Source organism: Taudactylus pleione, unplaced genomic scaffold, assembly GCF_031769625.1.
Source record: "Taudactylus pleione unplaced genomic scaffold, aTauple2 ptg000321l, whole genome shotgun sequence".
NCBI classification, from domain to species: Eukaryota; Metazoa; Chordata; class Amphibia; order Anura; family Myobatrachidae; genus Taudactylus; species Taudactylus pleione.
The window spans coordinates 5,155,798-5,176,329 of NW_028284722.1; the positions used below are offsets into that span (position 1 = coordinate 5,155,798).

At 46.9% G+C, this 20,532-nt stretch overlaps 1 protein-coding gene across 3 annotated transcripts in view; it reads left to right on the forward strand.

Moving 5' to 3' along the window:
• The window catches only part of ZFAT (zinc finger and AT-hook domain containing), a 214,268-nt gene that overhangs the window by 142,118 nt on the left and 51,618 nt on the right, over positions 1 to 20,532 (forward strand). For 2 of the 3 annotated variants that reach the window (XM_088443006.1, XM_088443005.1), the window contains exon 13: positions 12,854 to 12,972. In XM_088443006.1, the coding sequence (XP_088299132.1) occupies positions 12,854 to 12,972 (119 nt within the window). Of the gene's footprint in view, positions 1 to 12,853; positions 12,973 to 14,829; positions 14,964 to 20,532 lie in introns of all 3 variants that reach the window. The other variant, XM_088443007.1, reaches the window with a different exon arrangement.

Below are 20,532 nucleotides of genomic sequence, written 5' to 3' on the forward strand. Positions count from 1 at the left end.
CAGTACATGCATGATTTTAGGTCCCCTCATCCCTCTCCGAGTGTGATATAAAAGATATCCAATGTAAAGGACAGACAGTCAATAGGTTGACAGGTTAAAATAGCCAACACATTCTCTTCATTTACGGCAGCCTAACCCTATTCTAGGGTGTAACCTTAAAAACATTGAAAAATCATAAAATAATTTTGTCGACCAACTACCTGTTCACCTTTATATTGTCGATCTTCTATCCGGATACCCCCTCTCCTCTAAGTACGGGTAGGTCAGTTATTGTCTCGCCCCCATGTGTCTCTCGAGCTTCAATTCCCTATATCTCTCCAGGGTCACACACACGTGTCTCTCCAGCCTCACTCCCCTCCCGCCCGTGTCTGTCCAGCCTTACCCCATCTCTCACCAACTTCACCACCCATGTCTAACCAGCCTCTCATCTCTCCCAAGGAAAAGGGGTTGCAATTGAATAGCCTCAGACGTAAAAGTCATAGCCACCACCCTTTTCTTCACGTGGTTTATTACCGCAGCTAATTGAATAAGGGTCATGAACGGCCCTTTTGAAGATTAGAGGGCCGCCCATAGGGCCCCTGAAGTGTATCAGGTTACCTATCGTTTGTGTCTTGGCCAATGTGTACGGTTTCGAACCATCACAAGTATTACACTTGCAAATGTTTTTGAGTCACGTGTGCTTTGATGCGTGTGCGAGCTGTGTATGCATACCAAGTCCTACATGGTCTCACACCTTTTCAGACCTCTGAATATGTATGCGTTGGTTCTGTAGAATCTGCAGGCAGACCGCCTGCCGGTGTTGTAAAGACATTATAGATTGCCAGTATGAGGCATGCCCAGGGAAGTCAATTACTGCATTCACACACAGACAGCAAAGCAATAATGGCCACATCTACACCCCAGTAACATCCAGCTGACCTGTCTGTCTGTCTTTTTTTTTTTTTTTTTCAGTGGGAGGACATTTATAGTGAGCTGTATCTTTACCGCTTTCTTCTAAATGTCACCAAATTAATATGTATTATAGTATTCATGACATTTAGGTACACTAAAGGTTATTTGCTATTTCTCTTTTTTTTTCTGAACATTAACTTATTCCGGCTCGTCTGCGAGGTTTTATCAATTCATATCGTTCTATTTTTTTATTTTTTTTTTAATAAAAACAACTAATTTGTCCATTGTTGGGTCCCGGGTGAGTCTGAGATTGGCAAGTCATTACCAGAGGCCAGATGCGTATCGACCTATGCGTTAGCGATCTGCCATTGTCGTAGTCTTCGTGCAGCTTGTCAGGGTTCTCGGTGTACGTTACAGCGCCTAATGTGAGGAGAATACAGGGGACAGGTTAAAACAGAAGAGACTATTTATTTTTTTATTATTATTTATAGTAAATTAATTTCAAGGATGTAAGAATCCTAGAAAGTAAAATACGATATTTATGTTCACTGTTAATCTGTCATTTGCACTGGTCCTCTCCTAGGTATATGATTAGTGCGCCCACTCCATTACTGCCTTCTGTAGACCCCCCACCCACGTTTTTAGGACCCTCTCTTGAAAGGAATCGATACAGGTCAGAAAGCTGAGAATGCGCTCATTTTAACTACTGTGGAATCAACGCCCCCTCCTCTGTGTATGAATTCACCAATCCAGGAGGCAGTGCATTTTCCGAAAAGCAACTATGCAAAGCGGTCAGTCACTCTCATTCTGACCTCATAATACGGCGACTTGTAGCAAAGGAATGAAAAATAGAATGGTATTTTAAGTATAACCCCGTAATTTTTGCATGTGTGTTACACAGCACAGTAATGCACAACTGTTGCCTATTTATTAATGTCAGGCTTTAATTGGTCTTTAAGGATACATTTTGCAATTACCACAGTGTCATAAAAAAAAATATAGCAGTAATATGCGCACTTGCAATACTAATGAAATACACAGTGGGGCACATGCATAAGAAATGCAAGATGTCTTATTAATCACACAGTTTGGCTTAATTAACTTTAAGTATAGAATAAGGCAAAAAACTAACCGCACGCTGGAATTCCATGTCCAGGCCTGGGAAGGCCCATGAAGGCCGGAGGGCGGCCATTTTACCTGACTAAAGAGAATCCAACCAGGTCCTGCTATTAAGTCGACCGAAACCCAGTAAAGAACGTCCAAGTTAATTGGATTCAATCCAATTTCGTAAACCCCTCAAAATGGCTGAAGTGGAGGACCGCCCTAATCCGCCCCCCAAATAGCGAATGTACAGGCTGCATTCTCGTGAACTTTAGATCGCTCACAAGACCGCTGCCGCCACTGCGCCTACTCGGTAGGTACATTTATAGCGGTTTCCTTTTTTTTAATTACTTGCAATTCTAACAATCAAAATGATCTTCCAGAGAATTTGCTCATTAATACCTCTTTACTCACTGCTGGTGTGTTGGGTGGGAGTTCTGTGACAGGTATTATTTCTTACAGCTGAAGTATATGAAATCAGTGCGAGTGCTCTCGGTCTGACTAAATGCAATCACTTGAAGCTGGTGAAGTGCGAGCATTTACTTTACCGCCATTAGAATCCTGTTTACTATTAGCAGTTACTGCAGGAGCTGTGTAGAGTAAAATAATAACTTCGCGTTGGTGTCGCACGAATGAAGATAATCAGAACCCGTTCTCCTTTCTGGTGTGTAAATAACAAAGGCAACTTTTTAACGGAAATACAGATGTCCACATACGTCCAGCCTCCTTGCGCATTAAACAGCCCTTCTAGCCGCGTCGTGCTGTGGTGTGACTCTGTAGCGCTGAGCGTCTTTTCTGTGCGACTTTTTCCTTTAAAATGCATCATACTCGCAAAGCAATTGGAATAGGACGCACAGGCGGCTTCTGATTAAAATGATATGCGGCGTGCCTATATTCTGTTTGTGACTGTGGGTGTATCTGCATGTGAAATGCTACATTAGTGTTACAGCCGCTGACAGTGTAACGTAGCATTTTGCATGCAGATATAACCGCAGTCGCACACAGAATATAGGAAAGCCGCATATTATTTTAATCAGCAGAAGCTGCTTGTACGTCATACTGTATTCACATCGCTTTGTGAATAAGACGCATTTTAAGGTAAAAAGTTGTACGAAAAGACCATCTGCGCTACCGAGTCACATGACACTCACAAGTTGTATTACGCGACTTGTAGCGCTCGGAGGACAGATGTTTGTGGACACATCTGTACAGAAACAGTATGCCTTAAATGACTGTTTCATTTTAATCTGCTGTTTGTATCCTCCTTTTTGCTTCTTCATTATCTAGCATTATTATGGAACAAGGAAAGCAATAGCGTCAGTGGCTGGCTCCTTCACGATACCACATCGTACATCGCATCATCCCATCTGATGTGCAGCGCGTTACATTGAGGATACACACTATACGATGGTCGTGCAGATTGGTCGAAACTACCAAGATTGCACGAGAAATCGTAAAGTGTGCGCCCACCTTTGCAGTGCGCAATAAATGCTACCTAGGTGTGATATCACCCACACCTGAATTCCTCAATAGTACTATAAGAAATGGAAATCCTTAATTATCAGTCATAGTGTTCACTATGAAAAGGGGACGTGTCTTTATGACGCGTCCCCTTTCCATCACTCTTGGGGGGCGTGTCTGGCACTTACGAACAAGTCGGGCAGCCCCCAAGCGCTGCGGTCACTGTGAATGGATGCCTGGCATCCATTCACTGGCGGTGACCGCTGCACTGCCGTTTTCCCCTCCTGCCTGACACTGCTGCCTGCGGGAGGGGACAGAATCCGCAGGCTGTTTCAGCAGGGCGACGCACCGGAGGGCCAGTTGCTTTCTGCCCATTAGATAGAGGGCAGGGCGCGGCGCCCCGCTGAAACAGCCTAGCGAGAACGCTAAGTCAACACCGTAATAAATAACAGATGTGTCCTCATACACCATTGCTGCGGTTGCGCCAAACAGCCTCTCTGGGCGTGCCTGGTCCCGCGCTACTCTGCTAGCGCTGGGCGTCTTTTCTTCTGCTGAAAAAGGTGTTTTAGTCGCAATTGTTTGCGACTAGGACGCACCAGGAGACAGCACTGATTAATGTGACAGGTGTATATCTGTGCATGACTGAGTCTCTGAATCTGTAAACTATGGTACGATGCAGCGGCCACAGCGCTTTTTTCCACGCTGAGTTCCGTTGTGCTTCACATACAGACTCAGCCGTGCACACCTATACAAGTGTCGCATATCCGATTAATCTATGCAGTCTCCTGGTGCATCGCCTTTCATGGCGGCTAATGCTGGGTACACAGCGAACAGTAATATCTGCAGATGATGCTTGTTCATAAACACCGGACAACCATCATCTGTCATCTGGCCACAGGTCCCGCTGGCCGGGGATCGTGTCCCGCCTCCCTCCCCGTGGCCTCTGGTGCAAGCGTACGGGTGGTCGGCTGACCGTCCGTACACACAGCAGCACGATGCCCCAATCTATCTGCAGATATATCGGGCATCGGCTGTGCAGCACACTGGTCTGTAAATTGTAACCGTTTGGAAGTACCATATCTTTGTTCACTCTACCCAATATGTGGTATTTTCAAATTAAATATGAAATCTGCCCTATAGCTTAAATATGCACAGAAATATTAACATTTAAATATGCTAAGCAGCTCCGTCCCGTGCATCACTGCGAAAGGCAACGTTTTCATCCTGTACTAATAATAATCCTCACAAAACAAAACCACAGCTCATCTTTGTAGTCTGAATATGTAACTAAAATCCATGAACAAATTAGGGTAATTGTTTTATATTTACTCTAACATGGAGAAAAACAAGTGTGTCCCGTATATCACACAAATCAAACTATAAATCTGGGCAGCAGTAATACCCTCCTACATTTGCAACTTCTGGAGGCTGTATCTTTCCTACAATGTTGTCCTGGGTGTAAAACACCTTCTCCTCCTGTGTTGGCCATTTCCAATGCTTAGTTCTACCGTGCTGAATGATTAAGACCCAATAACCAGCATCACCTCTCTAGGATACAGCTGTCCATTGTAAGTTACCAAGAACCAGTTTCCTTTTTCAGTTTCATTTTCACTGACTTGAAACTGAAATTCATTATTGGATAAAACTGCATTTGCATACATACACCTGTACTACTTCTACTTGGTGTGCATTTAATTCCATGTAACTTGGATATTCCTGGTGTACTTGCTGCAATTTTCCAGATCTCATCATTACATGGAATGTCTTTTTAGGGTTGGATGGGAAGGGTAAATTTATGAACCGAACCCCTGTCGGGATATTCAGCATCAGCTGGCAGGAAGGGGGTTACAGGAGGGGCTGCTACATCTAGAGGATAGAGATATAAGGAACATGGAGGTTTCAAGGGAAGGGAAGGAGGTGACACTTCTAAAAGTGATTTATTCCCTGTACCTATATGTGACCTACTGACATTAGACTTACAATTTTTCTTGTGTTCATGTTGAACATCTACCTGATATTGAATCCAACAGTCTCCTGTCCGGACAGTCACTGCGTGGGGATGAGAGTGTATGTGCTCTGATTGGCTGAGTGACTGTGCGATGTGTCCCTCAGCCAATAGGAGCACAGCAGACACTGCTGAGGAGTTCCTGCACTAATCGGGAATCTCCTCAGCGTTACAGCAGGGCAACCCACTGGGCGCAGCTCAGCAGCTGTCAGTGGGCGGAGTTACAGAGCAGAGACCACTAGAAATTGACCCGATAGCTCAGTCATCTGACTGAGGTGAGCAATAACTAGTCTGGACGGGCCAGGGGGCGGAGCCGGCAGACTCTGTTTTATTTCATACAAAGTGTCGGGTGAACGGAACTTCGGCCGGCCAGTTTGAGAACCTTTGGGCCTATTTACAGTTGAGGGCCTGGAACAACAGATCCATCCACCCCATTGTTAATCCGGCCATGGTAGAAACAAGTAATTTAACTATTTTATGTTTTGAACTAAGCATAAAATTGCCCAAATCATTGCTCCAAAATGCTAAACACAGCCTTTCAAGACTGGAAAACACGTAGCAATTTACACAAGTCCCGTGCATCACTTTCCAATGTCCCATGCATCACAAGGTTTAACAAAATCACAAAATTTCACAGTTGTTTAATTATTTAATTTATACCAAAGCAATCTTTGAAGTATATTTAAATAGAAAATGCATTTAACAAGCATGTACCCTTTCACACTTCACAGAATTATTCATTACATTCTGTGAAGGTAGAAAATATTATTTTCTATGAGTCCCGTGCATCACATGCTTTTAAATTTGTTTTCCTTTTAAACTGGTCTGTTAAGAAATTAGTTGTTATATGAAAAATGAATTGATTAGTAGCAATGCCTTACCCTATAACTGAAGACCCACTGAAATCTTGGTATCTTGGCGTGCATCACAAGGAGAATCACCCTGGTACACACTGGCCAACGCACACAAGATACATTGGCAGATCAATTGATCATCTACTATATCTGCTAGTGTGTACTCTGCATAAGACACCATGTTTGGCAAAAACTATACCAGGCGCTAACAGAGTCGCCCTGGACCTGGTGGCTCGCTAGTGACAGGCATCTCACGCCGCGTGGCATATTGAGGCTAGATGTATGAGGACACATCCGTATATTCAGAACTACAAATCAAGGTAACGAAAATGGTCACAAGGTCCAGGTCCTCAAATTAGTGGTCCCAGAAACCTGGTCCTATTCTTTATGCCAAAATGGACCACTAAGATAACAGGGAAGAAAACCGAGAAGTTATCATAGTGTAGAGTATAAAGAAAACCAAAGACGGCCTCAGTGTCCAAGCATGTTTATACCATACCATAGGGGAATGACTACGAAGTCTGAACCGCAACTTGGTATTCTACTTACTGTACAAGGTGTCAGATAATTCAGGCATATATGAAATGTCTTTTATCTCCGCACTCTGTAGATGGATTGTAGGTAGAATGTAAGCGCTCGTGTGCAGGACCCTCTTCCCTCATGTGCTTTTTCCTTCCCTCACTTCTAACATCATCTCCTCCCCACTGCCTACAGCCGCACCAAACCTTTGGTTTCTGCCATCCCGCTGTTTATTTGGGTATTATACGGCTGAGGCAGCAATCTTTATAAACCTTGTCCGTGTTGTACAATGTTTAGTACTGTGCAGTAAGTCTCTCTCTTTTTTGTTGTTGTGTAGATCATACTGTTTCTGTACTTAGTAAGTCGCTGCAGATCCCTTGTGGCGCCATATCAATAAATAATAATAATAATAAACAGCCATTTGTTCCCGAATGCTCACAGTGACATAGATTTCATGCATTTATCTTTGTCTTTATTAATAGAATCACAAAGCGCTACATAGCAGGGATGCTATCGGGAAGCCGGCTGACATTATACAGACAGCCGGCTTCCCGACTGTCATATCCCGGCGCGGGTGAAATGACCGGCGTCTAGATGTAGACGCCGCTCATTTCACCGACGCCGGGAGACCGGCGCCCGGCATCCCAATCAAAGGGATGCCGGGCGCCGCGAGCGGACAGCCGCGCTGGGGGAGGGTTAGGTTTAGGGCTCCCGGGGGGGACTTAAGGTTAGGCACTATATGTGATACACTGAGGTTAGGCTAGGGGGAGGGAGGTTAGGCTAGGGCGAGGGAGGGTTAGGGTTAGGCACCCCTGGGGGGGAGGTTAGGGTTAGGCACCCCTAAGGGAGGGTTAGGGGGTTAGGTTAGTTAGTACTTACCTGGGGACGATCGGGATTTCCAGGGCTGCCGCTGCCGGGATCTGTTCCTCTGTTGGCCTGACGCTGCCGGGATTCGAACTGCCGGCCATGCGGCCGGCGGTATTACATACCGATTCCACATAGCATACATATATTGAAAATGCTTGGCCAGATTGGCATCCTAATGGTGGGCACACACTTGGCAATATATATCACTGGTTTTATCGACGAGCGATTTATCACAAGTGCATCGACGGTTGTGGACACCTGATATGACATATACGTCGGCTCTGCAGAACAGCCGATGCTGATATATCTGATAAATATACAGCATCGGTGCATCTAGCTGTATGTATGGGTGACCCGCCCGTACACTTGCTGCTGGGGCCGTCGACACTAACCTCTCAACTACGCGAGCGTCAAATTTAAATGACTGTCCAGTTGTGATGTCAGCCCAGACACATCGAGTGGCCGATTGGTTAAGTGTGTATAGCTTACCAACCGATCTGTTGTCAAAATGTGTTCCCAATATAATAGATATAGATGACAATAAAGCCTTTCAGCAGTGCCTTTAGGAAAATCAAGCCTGGGCAATAAACCGGACTCGATGGCTACTGGAACCAAGCAGGGTGAATTGGCTTCCCAACATGTTTCAAACCCCATAGGGTGTTTTCAATAACTTAATTGTCACATTGGGATTCACTAGAGGATGGGCAGTTACGTACCAACAATGGCCCCCACAGAACCATGATTTCAGCATCATCTAGTCCTTTGGATGATGTTGACTTTGGAAAGGACCTGTTGCATGCATGCAATGAAGGCAGCCATTTTGTAGTGAATGCTTATGACAGTGCGAGCCTATCCGTTCACAACAGTGGCTATACTGAGGCACCGCTTGACCAATATTCATAAGAATTGTATGACTAATATTTACTATATATATGTCTAATAGTCATGAGGCACTATGAAAGCTATAGACTGTAGACTCATGAATTAAGGTACAGCCCACAAAATGGCTCCCCTCACTGCGTGTGCATAAGTTGTACTGTATCCTACATGTGCCAGTAAGAGCAGGTGTGCAAATGAAAATGACCTCTACACCATAAGGGGATCTGGTCAAGATCCCAACAGTCGGGATGCCAGCGCTTAGAATGTCTGCACCATCATCCCTACGGGAAGTACTGTGGTTAGGGGGAGGGTTAGGGTGTGGGGAGGGGGAGGTTAGGTTTTGACACTGTAGGGGTGGGGTTAGGTTTGGGCACAAGGGAGGGAGGGGGAGGGTTAGAATACTGAGCGACAAGTGTAAGTACCCTAACCCTGTTGGGATGCCGGCGTCGAGATTCTGACCGCCAGGATCCTGTGCTGCGAATCCCGTACCCAACCCCACAAAAAGGGTAAATTTCTTTCACAACATAAAAAAAGGTATACACACTGCAGCTGTCACAAAAGAGGGATGTACAGATGCCCATAAAGAACAAAAATAGAAATCAAAATAGTCTGAGAAATAGTTACAACATTTAATAGGAGACGCAAATAAAAATAATTAGAAATTTAAAAAAAAAAAAAGATTTGACAGGTGCGCCTAAACCGTTAAGCTGTACAATATCCTACATGTATGCAAATGAGAATGATGGACTGAGTGTTTAGGCAATAGAGGGCGGAGTCCTGGGTCATGTGATACACCACATGACCAGATCATCCTACAAAGCGTCTTGTTACCATGGATATGGAGGGTGCATTCGCTACAGCACAATCCACTTGCTATGCCTATAGAATCCGAGGACGGCGCTCGGGATCATGTGATGTGTACGCACCACGTGACCATGACATCCCGAAATCCTTTGGAATACCATGGTTACCATCAACAACAGTATGGTCATTTGACCAAAACGATTATGTGATCGCTACGCTTACGACTGAATGAAGATGTTCTTTAACAGATTCACTCAATTATTTAATAGTTATTTTAGTTTGTTGTTTTTTGGTGATTTGTATTATATTATTTTCTTTTGGAAAAGTGTGAATTCTCAAATACAATTGAACGATTACATTGGTCATTTCACTCAGATGATTTGTATTACACTAATTGCTAGGGGTATGTAATATGTGCCTATATGGAGTACACATTCACTAATCAAAGGGATGCCATCTCTAGACGGGGAAACGCGTCAAGCTACTTAGCTTGTACACACCAGCGCTGATTACCACTGAAATCTCCTTCCACCTTCATCTGTCTTTTTACTTTTATATCCACTAAAGACCGGAATTCAATCCCTCTTCAGCTTTTGAGATTTTTCTATAACAGTGGAGGAGTACATAATATTTCCTGGTGGATTTTTATATATAATATATATATTATATATAATATATATGTGTGTGGGTATATATATATATATGTGTGTGGGTATATATATATGTGTGTGGGTATATATATATGTGTGTGGGTATATATATATGTGTGTGGGTGTATATATATATATATAATACACAGAATATATATGTAGTAAATTACCCCTGCACATCGTTTGTGCATTTGCTGCTATTCCAATATTTTTATGCGGATTCCTATGTATGTTATATATGTATATTATGTTTTTATACAGCTAATATCAACCATTAAATGGTATACTTTTTCTAGGAGTATCCACGCGGTTCCTTCAATAGATAATTATTTTTATAAACTTTTTGGTTTTCTTATTCAGATCTTGTCATGTGATCTTTTTTTTTTTATTTTGATACAAAATTATTATCCACTTAGCTCTGGTTCCTGTATATGGTTACACTCATGGGGTGACTACCCCGTTATAACTGGCTGTTAATAATGTCAGTGTTTGTTTAATTGGCTTATTATTGTGTTTTTTTTTTATTCTGTTTTATGTACTGTATGTGATGATTTCTCCTAGAGTGACCTGTGGTAGCGCCCACGTTTTTACATTGTTTCTATTACATGCAAATGAAAATGACCTCTTTACAAAAAGGGTACGTTTCTCTCATGAGTACACTGATGCATGTAGTGGGATAACCTAGGGCTCCAGCTAGATTACGTGCATCCCTCCTGCGTACATAATGTTTAGCTGAACCCTTAATACCATAAGGTATTTTACTATCACATGCAGGCGTTGTCCATTTTATTATCTAACAGACGTGATTTTAGACTGATGGTTTTGAATTTTCAACTTTTTTTTTTTTCCTCTTTTCTTTTTTTTTTTTTTCATTTTAATGTTGGAAAACTAAAAGCCGTACTGATCCGTGTGAAAAAAGAGAGTACTTGGGTCCTGCTTCAGAGTCGTACGCTATGCCGATGTGTACGCAAATGGAGCCATTTTTTTTCCACCACTGCGCATGCGTCTGTGTCGGACTGTGCATACGACCAGGCACATCACCAAAGTCTCTATCCGCAGTGTGATTGACAGTCAGGAAGTGTTGGGGCGGTTGTAACGGGGAATCAGGGGCGTATCTACCCTTGGCCAGGATGGCACTCGCCAGGGGCGCAGACCAAAGGGCAGGGGCGCCATCCGGCAGTGCCACCAGCAGCCAAGGGGTAGACTACCCCGCTAGTCCCCCCAGCCCCACAAGGGTAGGGCAGACCGCAGTGAGAGCTGTCTGCCCTACACGGTTTACAAACACACAGCCACCAAAATAGGGGGTGGCTGCTACTGGGGGGCACTTTATGGGGGGTGCCCACTACTGGGGGCACTGTGTAGGGGTGGCCACTACTGGGGGCAATTTAGGGAGGGGGTGGCCACTACTGGGGGCACTGAATATGGGGGATTACTACTGGGGGCAACCAGCATTGGGGGGACTACTACTGGGGGCACTGTATAGGGAGGACTACAACTGGGGGCACTATAGAGGGGGGACTACTACTGGGGGCACTATAGAGGGGGGACTACTACTGGGGGCACTATAGAGGGGGGGGACTACTACTGGGGGCACTATAGAGGGGGGGACTACTGCTGGGGGCACTATAGAGGGGGGGACTACTACTGGGGGCATTATAGAGGGGGGACTACTACTGGGGGCATTATAGAGGGGGGACTACTACTGGGGGCAATGCTGCATAGGGGGGATTACAACTGGGGGCACTGTATAGGGGGGGACTACTACTGGGGGCAATGCATAGAGGGGGAGGGGGGCGCCAGTCCATTACATTGCCAGGGTTGCTTGAATCCCTGGATACACCCCTGCGGGGAATGTTGGCCAAACACAGACGTGTCTCGACCGTTTCGGGGTTGTATCACATCCTGCCTCTGTGATCCTGTACGCAAGGAACAGTGCTCCTGCGCCCATTCTGCGTGACCAAAGGGCTACTCGGGAGTCTGATAATCGTAGGATCTGCAACCTAACTGCATATTTGTACGCAGCTGCTTGGATTTGCGATGCCGCCAGTGGACGACTCCAAGCAATCCCCGGTGGCTACAATATTTGCAGATTGCTTATGTGCTTCATGAGATGAGGCTTTCTCAACTGTTAGGACTCTGTGTGACCCAGATGATATTTTACGGCCGGGCGTGTAAAATCACAGGTCGGAAATATGGCACCCCTCCTTTAGCGCACAAATAGATCACCTCTTATTCCGGTAACAAAGAACCACGTCTTTTCTCCCACCCCCCGAGTGTGAGACTGAAGATATAAACTTGCCGCACAATAGTCTTACGGCATTTGCACATTTAAATCGTCACAAATGGCAGAGTCCTATAAAATGTCTTGTGTAAAAGAACATTACAGTGCCTGCATTCATCCTTTTGTTAGCGCTTTGGCAATCAAACCCCCCCCACACACATATTCAGTACAAGTGTTTTTCGTGGGTGAGTGCCAGCCAGCTTTTCGCATCCCACTGTTGTTCAATTATTTGTTAAGCTGTTGAAAATGTAATTAATTTTTAAATAAACACTAGTTAAAATGCTAATTTGCTGCTTTCTTTGTTTGTGTATTGTGTGTGCCGCATACTAGACTGTGACCTTTTGTTAGTGTCGGGTATTCTTGTGTTCCATCGTTGCAGAGATCGTTGTTCTATTTAGCGATTTTAAGTATAATTAAATGAGTTTTTTATTTCTTTTTTTTTGCGTGTGTAGTGTATTATACCATATTGTAATGTTCTGTTTTTTAATTAATTACATTATAATGCACGATGTTCTTTTTATTTCTCCGTACCTGTGTTTAGGAGGTATTAAGTGCCCTGTATGCAGTTTTGTGTATGGAACAAAATGGGAATTCAACAGACATCTAAAGAACAAGCATAATCTGAAAATGGTGGAAAGCGACAAAGAGACGAGGTGGGAGGTAAGAGCCCCCCACAAAGCTGCATGGATTTATCTGCGTGGAAAAGATTTGTCCTGTCTTGTTTTCTTGTTCAGCTATAGTCCAGGGGATGTGAAAGTGACTAAGGGCCACTGCATTAATGATGCAAGATATAGGAATCTGACCTGCAAACGTCCTCTGTTCTAGGTATAGGGTCGCTTAGTGGTAAGTGCTCCTAGTGTGGCAACCTTTCCGGTATGAGATGCTCACACTTGGCAGTGAGGTTTCGGATTAGGACAGATCCAATTGTGAGCTGGTGCACATGCTGCTCAAGATCGCCTATCTGCACGTTACCCACCTGACCCCCAAAGCCTCATCCCCCTTATTGATGTTTAACAGAAGCCTATGTAATATGTAATCCCCCATAAGAGAAGGCAGCTTTCGAGAGATTGATAACTCAAAAGCATTTATGTATTAACTAGCTGGGATACCTGGCGTTGCCCCGGTTGAAGACTGTACCTTAAAGTACTCCTGCATACTTTGTCTGTCTACATTGTCCTCGCCTATAACCCCATTCCATTGACCCTGAGAATCACCCACTGTTTGCTAACATGTATGCAAACAGCAGCATATCTACAGTAGGTGCAAGGTGAGCGGCTATTATGGTGCCCGAGCTGCCTCGGTGGCCCGCCGCTCCCCCTGCACACACCCAGTCACGCACACAAGATGGGCCGGTCCAGTCAGGGCCGCAGAGGGAGACCAGGGTGTCAGCGGTGTAGATTTGGTGCCAGCCCGCCAGCTGATTATAGTTGGCGCACCGGCAGGCAGACATGAAGAGACAGCGCCGTCGGTTGCGAGGCAGTCGGAGCTCGTGGAGCAGCTGCCAATGAGCAGTGGCGGCTCCTGATTGGCGGCCGGTCAGTGCGATTCGCTTCATTCGCGAACAGCGCCAGATTCAAATTGCGCCAGCACTGTCCCTGCCTGCCGGTGCGCCAGCTGTAAATCAGCTGGTGGCCCGCCACCAAATCCACACTTACTGGCTGCTGATGGCACACATGGGGAGGCGAGAGGCTGCTGGAGGGATACGGGGAGGGGGGTTGCTTGGGGGGGGGGCATAATGTGTAAGGGGCATTACTGTGTGACACAATGTTATATGGCACACTACTATTGTGTGGAATAATGTGTTATCTGGGGCACTACTACTATGTGGCATAATCTGTAAAGGGCATTACTGTGTGGTATAGTGTAAGGAGCATTACTGTGTGGTGTAAGGGGCACTACTACTGCATGGCATAATGTGTATAAGGGATACTTAGGGGCACTAGGTGCAAAATTCTGGCCGTGCATAAAGGACAGACAGACATGCTTTCTCGCTTAATATATAGATGAAATACCTTTCATCATATACGTTGGGAGCTTGCTTCGGGCACAAAAGTATTAAAATACACTTTTATTGTTATTTCAATGGAAGAAGGAGTAAATACCGGGGTGTATTCCTGCAAGCTCCTCTTCATTTTCTTATGAGACATTGCCAACTCCTCTCATTAAAGCTGCCTGTTCCTTTTTTCCAAATAACACCAGTTTTGTTTGGTGAATACATGAAAGGAAGACTTTCAGGCTCCCCATGATGAAGGGCAAAGGGGCTGCTCTAACTGATGCTTTTGTAAAAGCGGAAGATCTTACATTTCTTCAAAAGGGTCAGGTCCATGATATAATAGTGGATCTCAAAAGGTCTTCTCCAAACTCCTGCATTGCGATCAGTTTCCCTCTGGTACATAAGTGGTATGGTAAGGGTCCGTGATCGCGCAGAAAATAAAGAAATTGTTTATTTGAAAAAATAGATTAAAACACTAACAACATTTTTTTTTTTTTAAATGGCTTCTCTGCATATTATAAAAGCATCGATCAGCGTGCACGCCTGGTAATCCTGGATCAGAATCCTCTTTGCCACTGAAGATCGGTGTGATAATACTTCAGGGGGAGAAGAAAAAAAAGTCCAGTAACTCGTTGATGGACAGCTTTGCAGTAATCGGGTATCTCTTACACTGAGATGTAGATCTGTAGATTCTTATGAGCGGAAGTTGTACATTCTTGCCCGCAGTGGGCCTGCAGACTACGCTGGCTTAGGTGACGCTCTAGTGGACGTTGACCGCGTCCTGTTGTGAATCCTGTTCTTACAAGAGAATTCTCTAAACTAGAGGAAGCAGAATGTTATATTAATTTGTCTGTAAAACTTGGGCTGAACTTACTGTATTCTGCACATTTACCTCCAGTGTATAAGTAAGAAGCAAAACTAAAATTGGTGGTAATTGACTGGCTAATTGTGAATACGCCATGGACGCTGATTGTTGCTTTCTCCATTGCTTGTGGACACATTTATCTTACTTCCATGTGCTATAAGTCACGTTAAACATAACACGTTAGCGCCGGATGACACTGTAGCACCGAACGTCTCTGTGCAACTTTTTACCGTCAAATATGTATTTTTCGCGAATTGGACACACCAGCAGCTTCTGCTGATTAAAATGATATGCGGCATGCCTTTTATTCTGTATGCGACTGCAAGAACGGTGTATCTGCATGCGAAATGTTACGTTACAGCGTCTGTGCCGCTGTAACGTAGCGTTTAGCATGCAGATACACCCGCAGTTGCACACAGAATATAGGCATGCTGCATATCATTTTAATCAGCAGAAGCTGCGTGTGCATCCTATTTGCTGTGCGAATAAGACGCATTTGATGGTAAAATCGTCAGAGAAGAAGCTCGGTGCTACCGAGTCACGCCACGACATGGCGCAATTAGAAGGGCTGTATCGGAGGTGCTTTTGACGTGTTATTGATGCCAAATAGCGATTGCGTATTTGGCAAGCACAACAAACTGTTAGAAATGTGACATAAACCTGGTGTGCATGCTAATGGCGTCTCAGCATATGGATGTAAATAAGTTATTTTTACATGCAGCCTTTTTTTGTATGTATTATTAATAAAATGTACTTGCGTAGTGCCAGCATAATTCAGTGCGCTTTACACTTGGGAACAAAATGAAACAAGACTATGTAATTACGGACAGAGAAGAAGGTAAGAGGGACCTGCTCACAGGCTTACAATCACGCGCAGTTTGTGTCCATCTCCCCGTCAGATTCCTATGTGCGGTAACTGTGAGCATCATTGCCTATCCGGTACCTTCCTTAGGTACAGAGGGCCTGATTCAGACCCGCTCACGAGCGCTGAGCGCTCCCAAGCGGATCGATGGTGGCCCAGTGCGCATGCGCACGGCGAAGCCGGCACCGTCGTGCGCATGTGCGAGACCCGGATAGCGACGGGCAAGCCGTCGCTCTGGGTCTCGTACCAAAGGGGGCGTGCTGTCGATGGGGAGTGACAGCACACCCCCTTTGGTGGGCGTGCCGGGGGCGTGGCTGCCCAGACGGAGGCGTGGGAACTCCTACCGTCTGGGGCCGGCCCCACTGACATCACAAGTGATGTCAGTGGGAGTGCTTTCGGCTCTGTGTGAGCTGAAAGCTCTCCAGGGCTTGCGGCAACGAGACCCTACCACAAGGGTCTCGTCGCAAGCCTGATGGTCTCGATGGTCTTGACCATCACGACCATCTTCCTGGGCGCTCGCTATAGCTGTGGGTGGTCACCCACAGCTATGCGAGCGGCCAGGAGGCCGCTCTAAAAACCAGGAAGGTCGGCCCTGATTCAGAGCGAGCGCTCTGTCAGAGCGTCCGGCTCTGAATCAGGGCCAGAGTTAGGAAAGTCTTCTGACTGGAAATCGCACATCGCATTGATTTTTTGACACCATCTTCCCAGCATCATGGTAGTCCGCCCACTAGTTACATTGTAATGGTCAGAGATGAAAAATGCAGATCGGATTACAGACATCACCAGTGCCAGGGAATTATAACGCTTCAGGCTCAATGGCCCCTACTGCATTATTTAACAGTCTCTTTGATTTATGGACGTCCATTGTAAGCTGCTGTTTGGCCCTTGGGAATGCCGTATTATGTTGCTATATGATGAGCATCTAATCACTTTCTTCATGTCTCATTTCTGGAGTTTTTTTATTATTATTATTATTTTGATCTTCACAATGAAATAACCCCATCCAAGCAGCTGGTGAACCGTCTGAATGTGTTCCCGGTGCTGGCTGAGTGCGGCTTCAGGTCGTGTGATGAATGCTGAGGCTGTCGGGTGGTTGTCAGATAAGCCCTGGCCAGTAGGCAGTGCCTGAGAGCGGTGATTAATGTGCGGAGTGAAAGGACATCAGCAATACTTGTCTTGCATGTGAGATATAGCCTTGCCTGCTCCATCAGGGACAGGTATCGATGTGCTGTCTGGTAGTTACCCAGCACCTTCCGGGAATCTGAGTGACTTTATCTGCTGCCCTATACAGAAGCCCTCTCTCTGCAGTCCTGCCAGTTACATTCCCCATCTACATGCTTATACATTTCTCTCCATTGCTGTCCATGAGTGTTTCTGCAATGCTATTATTCTGCCATACTATTGTATTTCACCTATAAATACGTTTCTACTTCAGGGTCCATAGGGGGTCCACAGGGTTGACCTTGGGGTATAGCTGGATCTGGATCCACGGGCACCACGCAGTTAAAGCTTTGCTGCTCCCAGGATGCACTTGGGTCCGTCCTCCTCTATACCCCGCCCCGGCCACAGGCACCTCAGTTTTAGTTGGTGCCCGGCCGGAGTCGGGTCACCCTGTCGCAGTGGGGCTGCAGGAGCAGCCCCTAAGCTTTATTTTAAAAGAGAAATTTTTTATTTTTTTCTTCTTTTTTTACACTTTTAGAGCGGCAGCATCAGACTGTCCTTTAGGACGTCCACGCTGCCGCTCCTTCTCCCCGCTGGCGCCGCGACGCCAGTACAGCTCTGGGGATCGCGGCGGGACCCCAGAGCCTGTACTAGCCGGGCTCTGGGGACTCCCTTGACTGCTGCCGGACGCGACGGGGATCAGGTAAGCCGCGGGTCGCCGCGTGCGGCGGCCCGCGGATACTTCAATGCAGTCAGGAGCCTCCGGTCTCTGGGGACAGACCGGAGGCGCTAGCGGCGGCGGCGGGCTCCCCCTCAATTGAGGAATACCCCGCGTGTCCGCTAGACCACCAGGGTATCAGGCTGGTAGCGGGACCGGCAACCCGGGGGTTAATTGCTAGCCAGGGGAGGCAGCCTTCCCTGTCTAGCGGCTCCTCCCCTCAGCTCAGCGCGCCTTTCAACAAGCAGTCTGGCGTCGCTGAGCTGCTCTTATCTTACGGCCACTCCTCCTCTGAGGTCTCCGGCGGCCATCTTTACTGGCACATCGCAGACTCCCAGGCGGTATCAAGTGGACCGGTCCCCCTGTGTACCTCTCCCCTGCTAAAGGACAGTGTACACAGCGCTATAGCCCTCCCAGACACTGAATCTGGGCGGTTGATTGTAGCGGAAGGTGCAGTGAGTATAACTTTTCTGCATTGTATGTGACTATTGCTAGTGCTGCCTGTCTGTGACTTATTCTCCTTACTGTCAGCTTATAACTATCCCTTTCCTTCTCCTACGGCCCGGCAGGTGTGTGGGGGAAGGGCGTTTTTCTGAGACCCTCACATATATAAAACACGTATTTGTGGGGTCAGTCACATACTGTTGTGTGCTACACAGTACCATATCTGGGCTGTTGTGTCGCATACTGGTGAGTGCGCGGGTGTTAAAACCGTAATTCCTCTGGTGATACCTATTTCTTGTGTATTTACGGTATCATGTCGGATGAGGAGACTGAGCGCTCTGTGGCTCCTGTGCTATTTTCCTGCAGACGCTGTGCTGCTGGAGTTGATGGGGAGGACTTATCTCAGGATGGTCTGTGCGGGCGGTGCCAGCTGGTACCGGGCCCCTCCAACCCCCCTGTATCACAGGACCCTCCTTGGGCGATGTTTTCACAGGTGCTGGCGTCTATTGCGGACCGGTTATCGGTCCCATCAGCGGTCCCTTCTAGGGTGTTACCGCAGCCCACCATCCCCCATTCCCCGAGGGTTCCACAAATGTTGCGGTCTTCCCCCGGGGCCCAGACTGTGGGTCCTTACTCGGGACTGCCTGTGTATGTGCAGTCTTCCCCAGGGACGTGTCAGTCTGTAGTGCCTTTGCAGAGTGTTGCTCCGACGGCTCCTCCGCCTTGGGTGGATGTTCTATCCAGCTCCGTACAGAGTCTGGCGGCTTCATCCTCGGCGTTTCAGTCTATGTTGCAAGGTGATGTGCCACCAAGGGTGTCTAAACGTCCGGTTGTGAGTTCACTAGCTGCGCAGTTGTCGGACTCGGAAGTGTCCTCAGATGATGGAGAAATCCATGAGGACTCTGACTCTGATGTCATGGGGCAGGAGGTGGAAGCTAAGTCCTCCATTAATGTTCCAGCCTTAGTTAGGGCGGTGCGGGCTATCCTACATGTTGAGGATGATGCGCCGGCTCCTAGGTCGAAGTTTCCTAATTTTAAAAAGGCCAAGGTGACCTCAACTGTGTTCCCCCTGTCTGATCAATTATCGGATCATATGGCGGCGGCCTGGCAATTACCTAGTAAGAGGTTCCATCCACAGAAGAGGTTGGCGGCGAACTATCCTTTTCCTGAAGCTCATTGCAGGAAATGGGAAACTCCGCCGGCGGTGGATTCCCACGTTACCCGCTTGATCAAAAGCGCGACGTTGCCATTGCCGTCTATCTCCTCTTTGAAGGATCCCACGGACAGGAAGGTGGAGACTTGTTTAAAGTCCATTTATTCTCTTTCCGGGGCGGTGGCTCGCCCGTCCATGGCTATCTCCTGGGTGGCTAAAGCCATTGAGGCATGGGCCAATGCCTTGGAGGATACCTTTCCTGATGAGGCTCCGGATATCCAGAGAGCGTTAGTGGGACAGATGCGGGATGCAGCTTCCTATATTGGGGAAGCGTCTTTGGATGCCAGCCTGCTCACTTCTAGGGTGTCGGCTGCAGCGGTATCTGCTCGGCGCTCCCTGTGGCTGAGGTCCTGGAGGGCTGATGCAGATTCAAAAAAGGGTCTGGAGGCCTTGCCTTTTAATGGTGATTTACTATTTGGTCCGGATTTGGACAGAATAGTGGATACTTTGGCTAAGTCCAAGTCGGCTTTTCTCCCTTCGGCCTCTGCGCCGGCTAAAGTGAGGAGCTCTGCCTTTCGGTCCTTTCGGGTTCAGGGTAAGGCCAAGGGCCAGTCCTTCCCGAGACATTCGGCGACCAAGGCCGCACCCAAGCCCAAGAAGCAGGCATGGAGTGCTCGGCGCCCTTCTTCCAAGCAGGAGGATAAGCCTGCTGCCTGATGGGACGGGCCTCTCTCTGGGGGACCCCAGAGTGGGAGGCCGACTTCTCCAATTCGCCCAGTGTTGGCACAATACCACCACGGATGCCTGGGTTCGAGAAGTAGTCTCTCAGGGGTACGCCCTGTCTTTTCGGTTCAGGCCGCCCCACCAGTTTTTCTGTACGAGTCCTTCTCTGGACAAGACCAAAGCTGGTCAGATTCAGGTAGCTATAGAATCCTTGCTACAAGCAGGGGTCATTGTTCCCGTTCCGCAGTCTCAGCGCGGGACGGGGTACTATTCTACTCTGTTTCTGGTACAGAAACCCAAT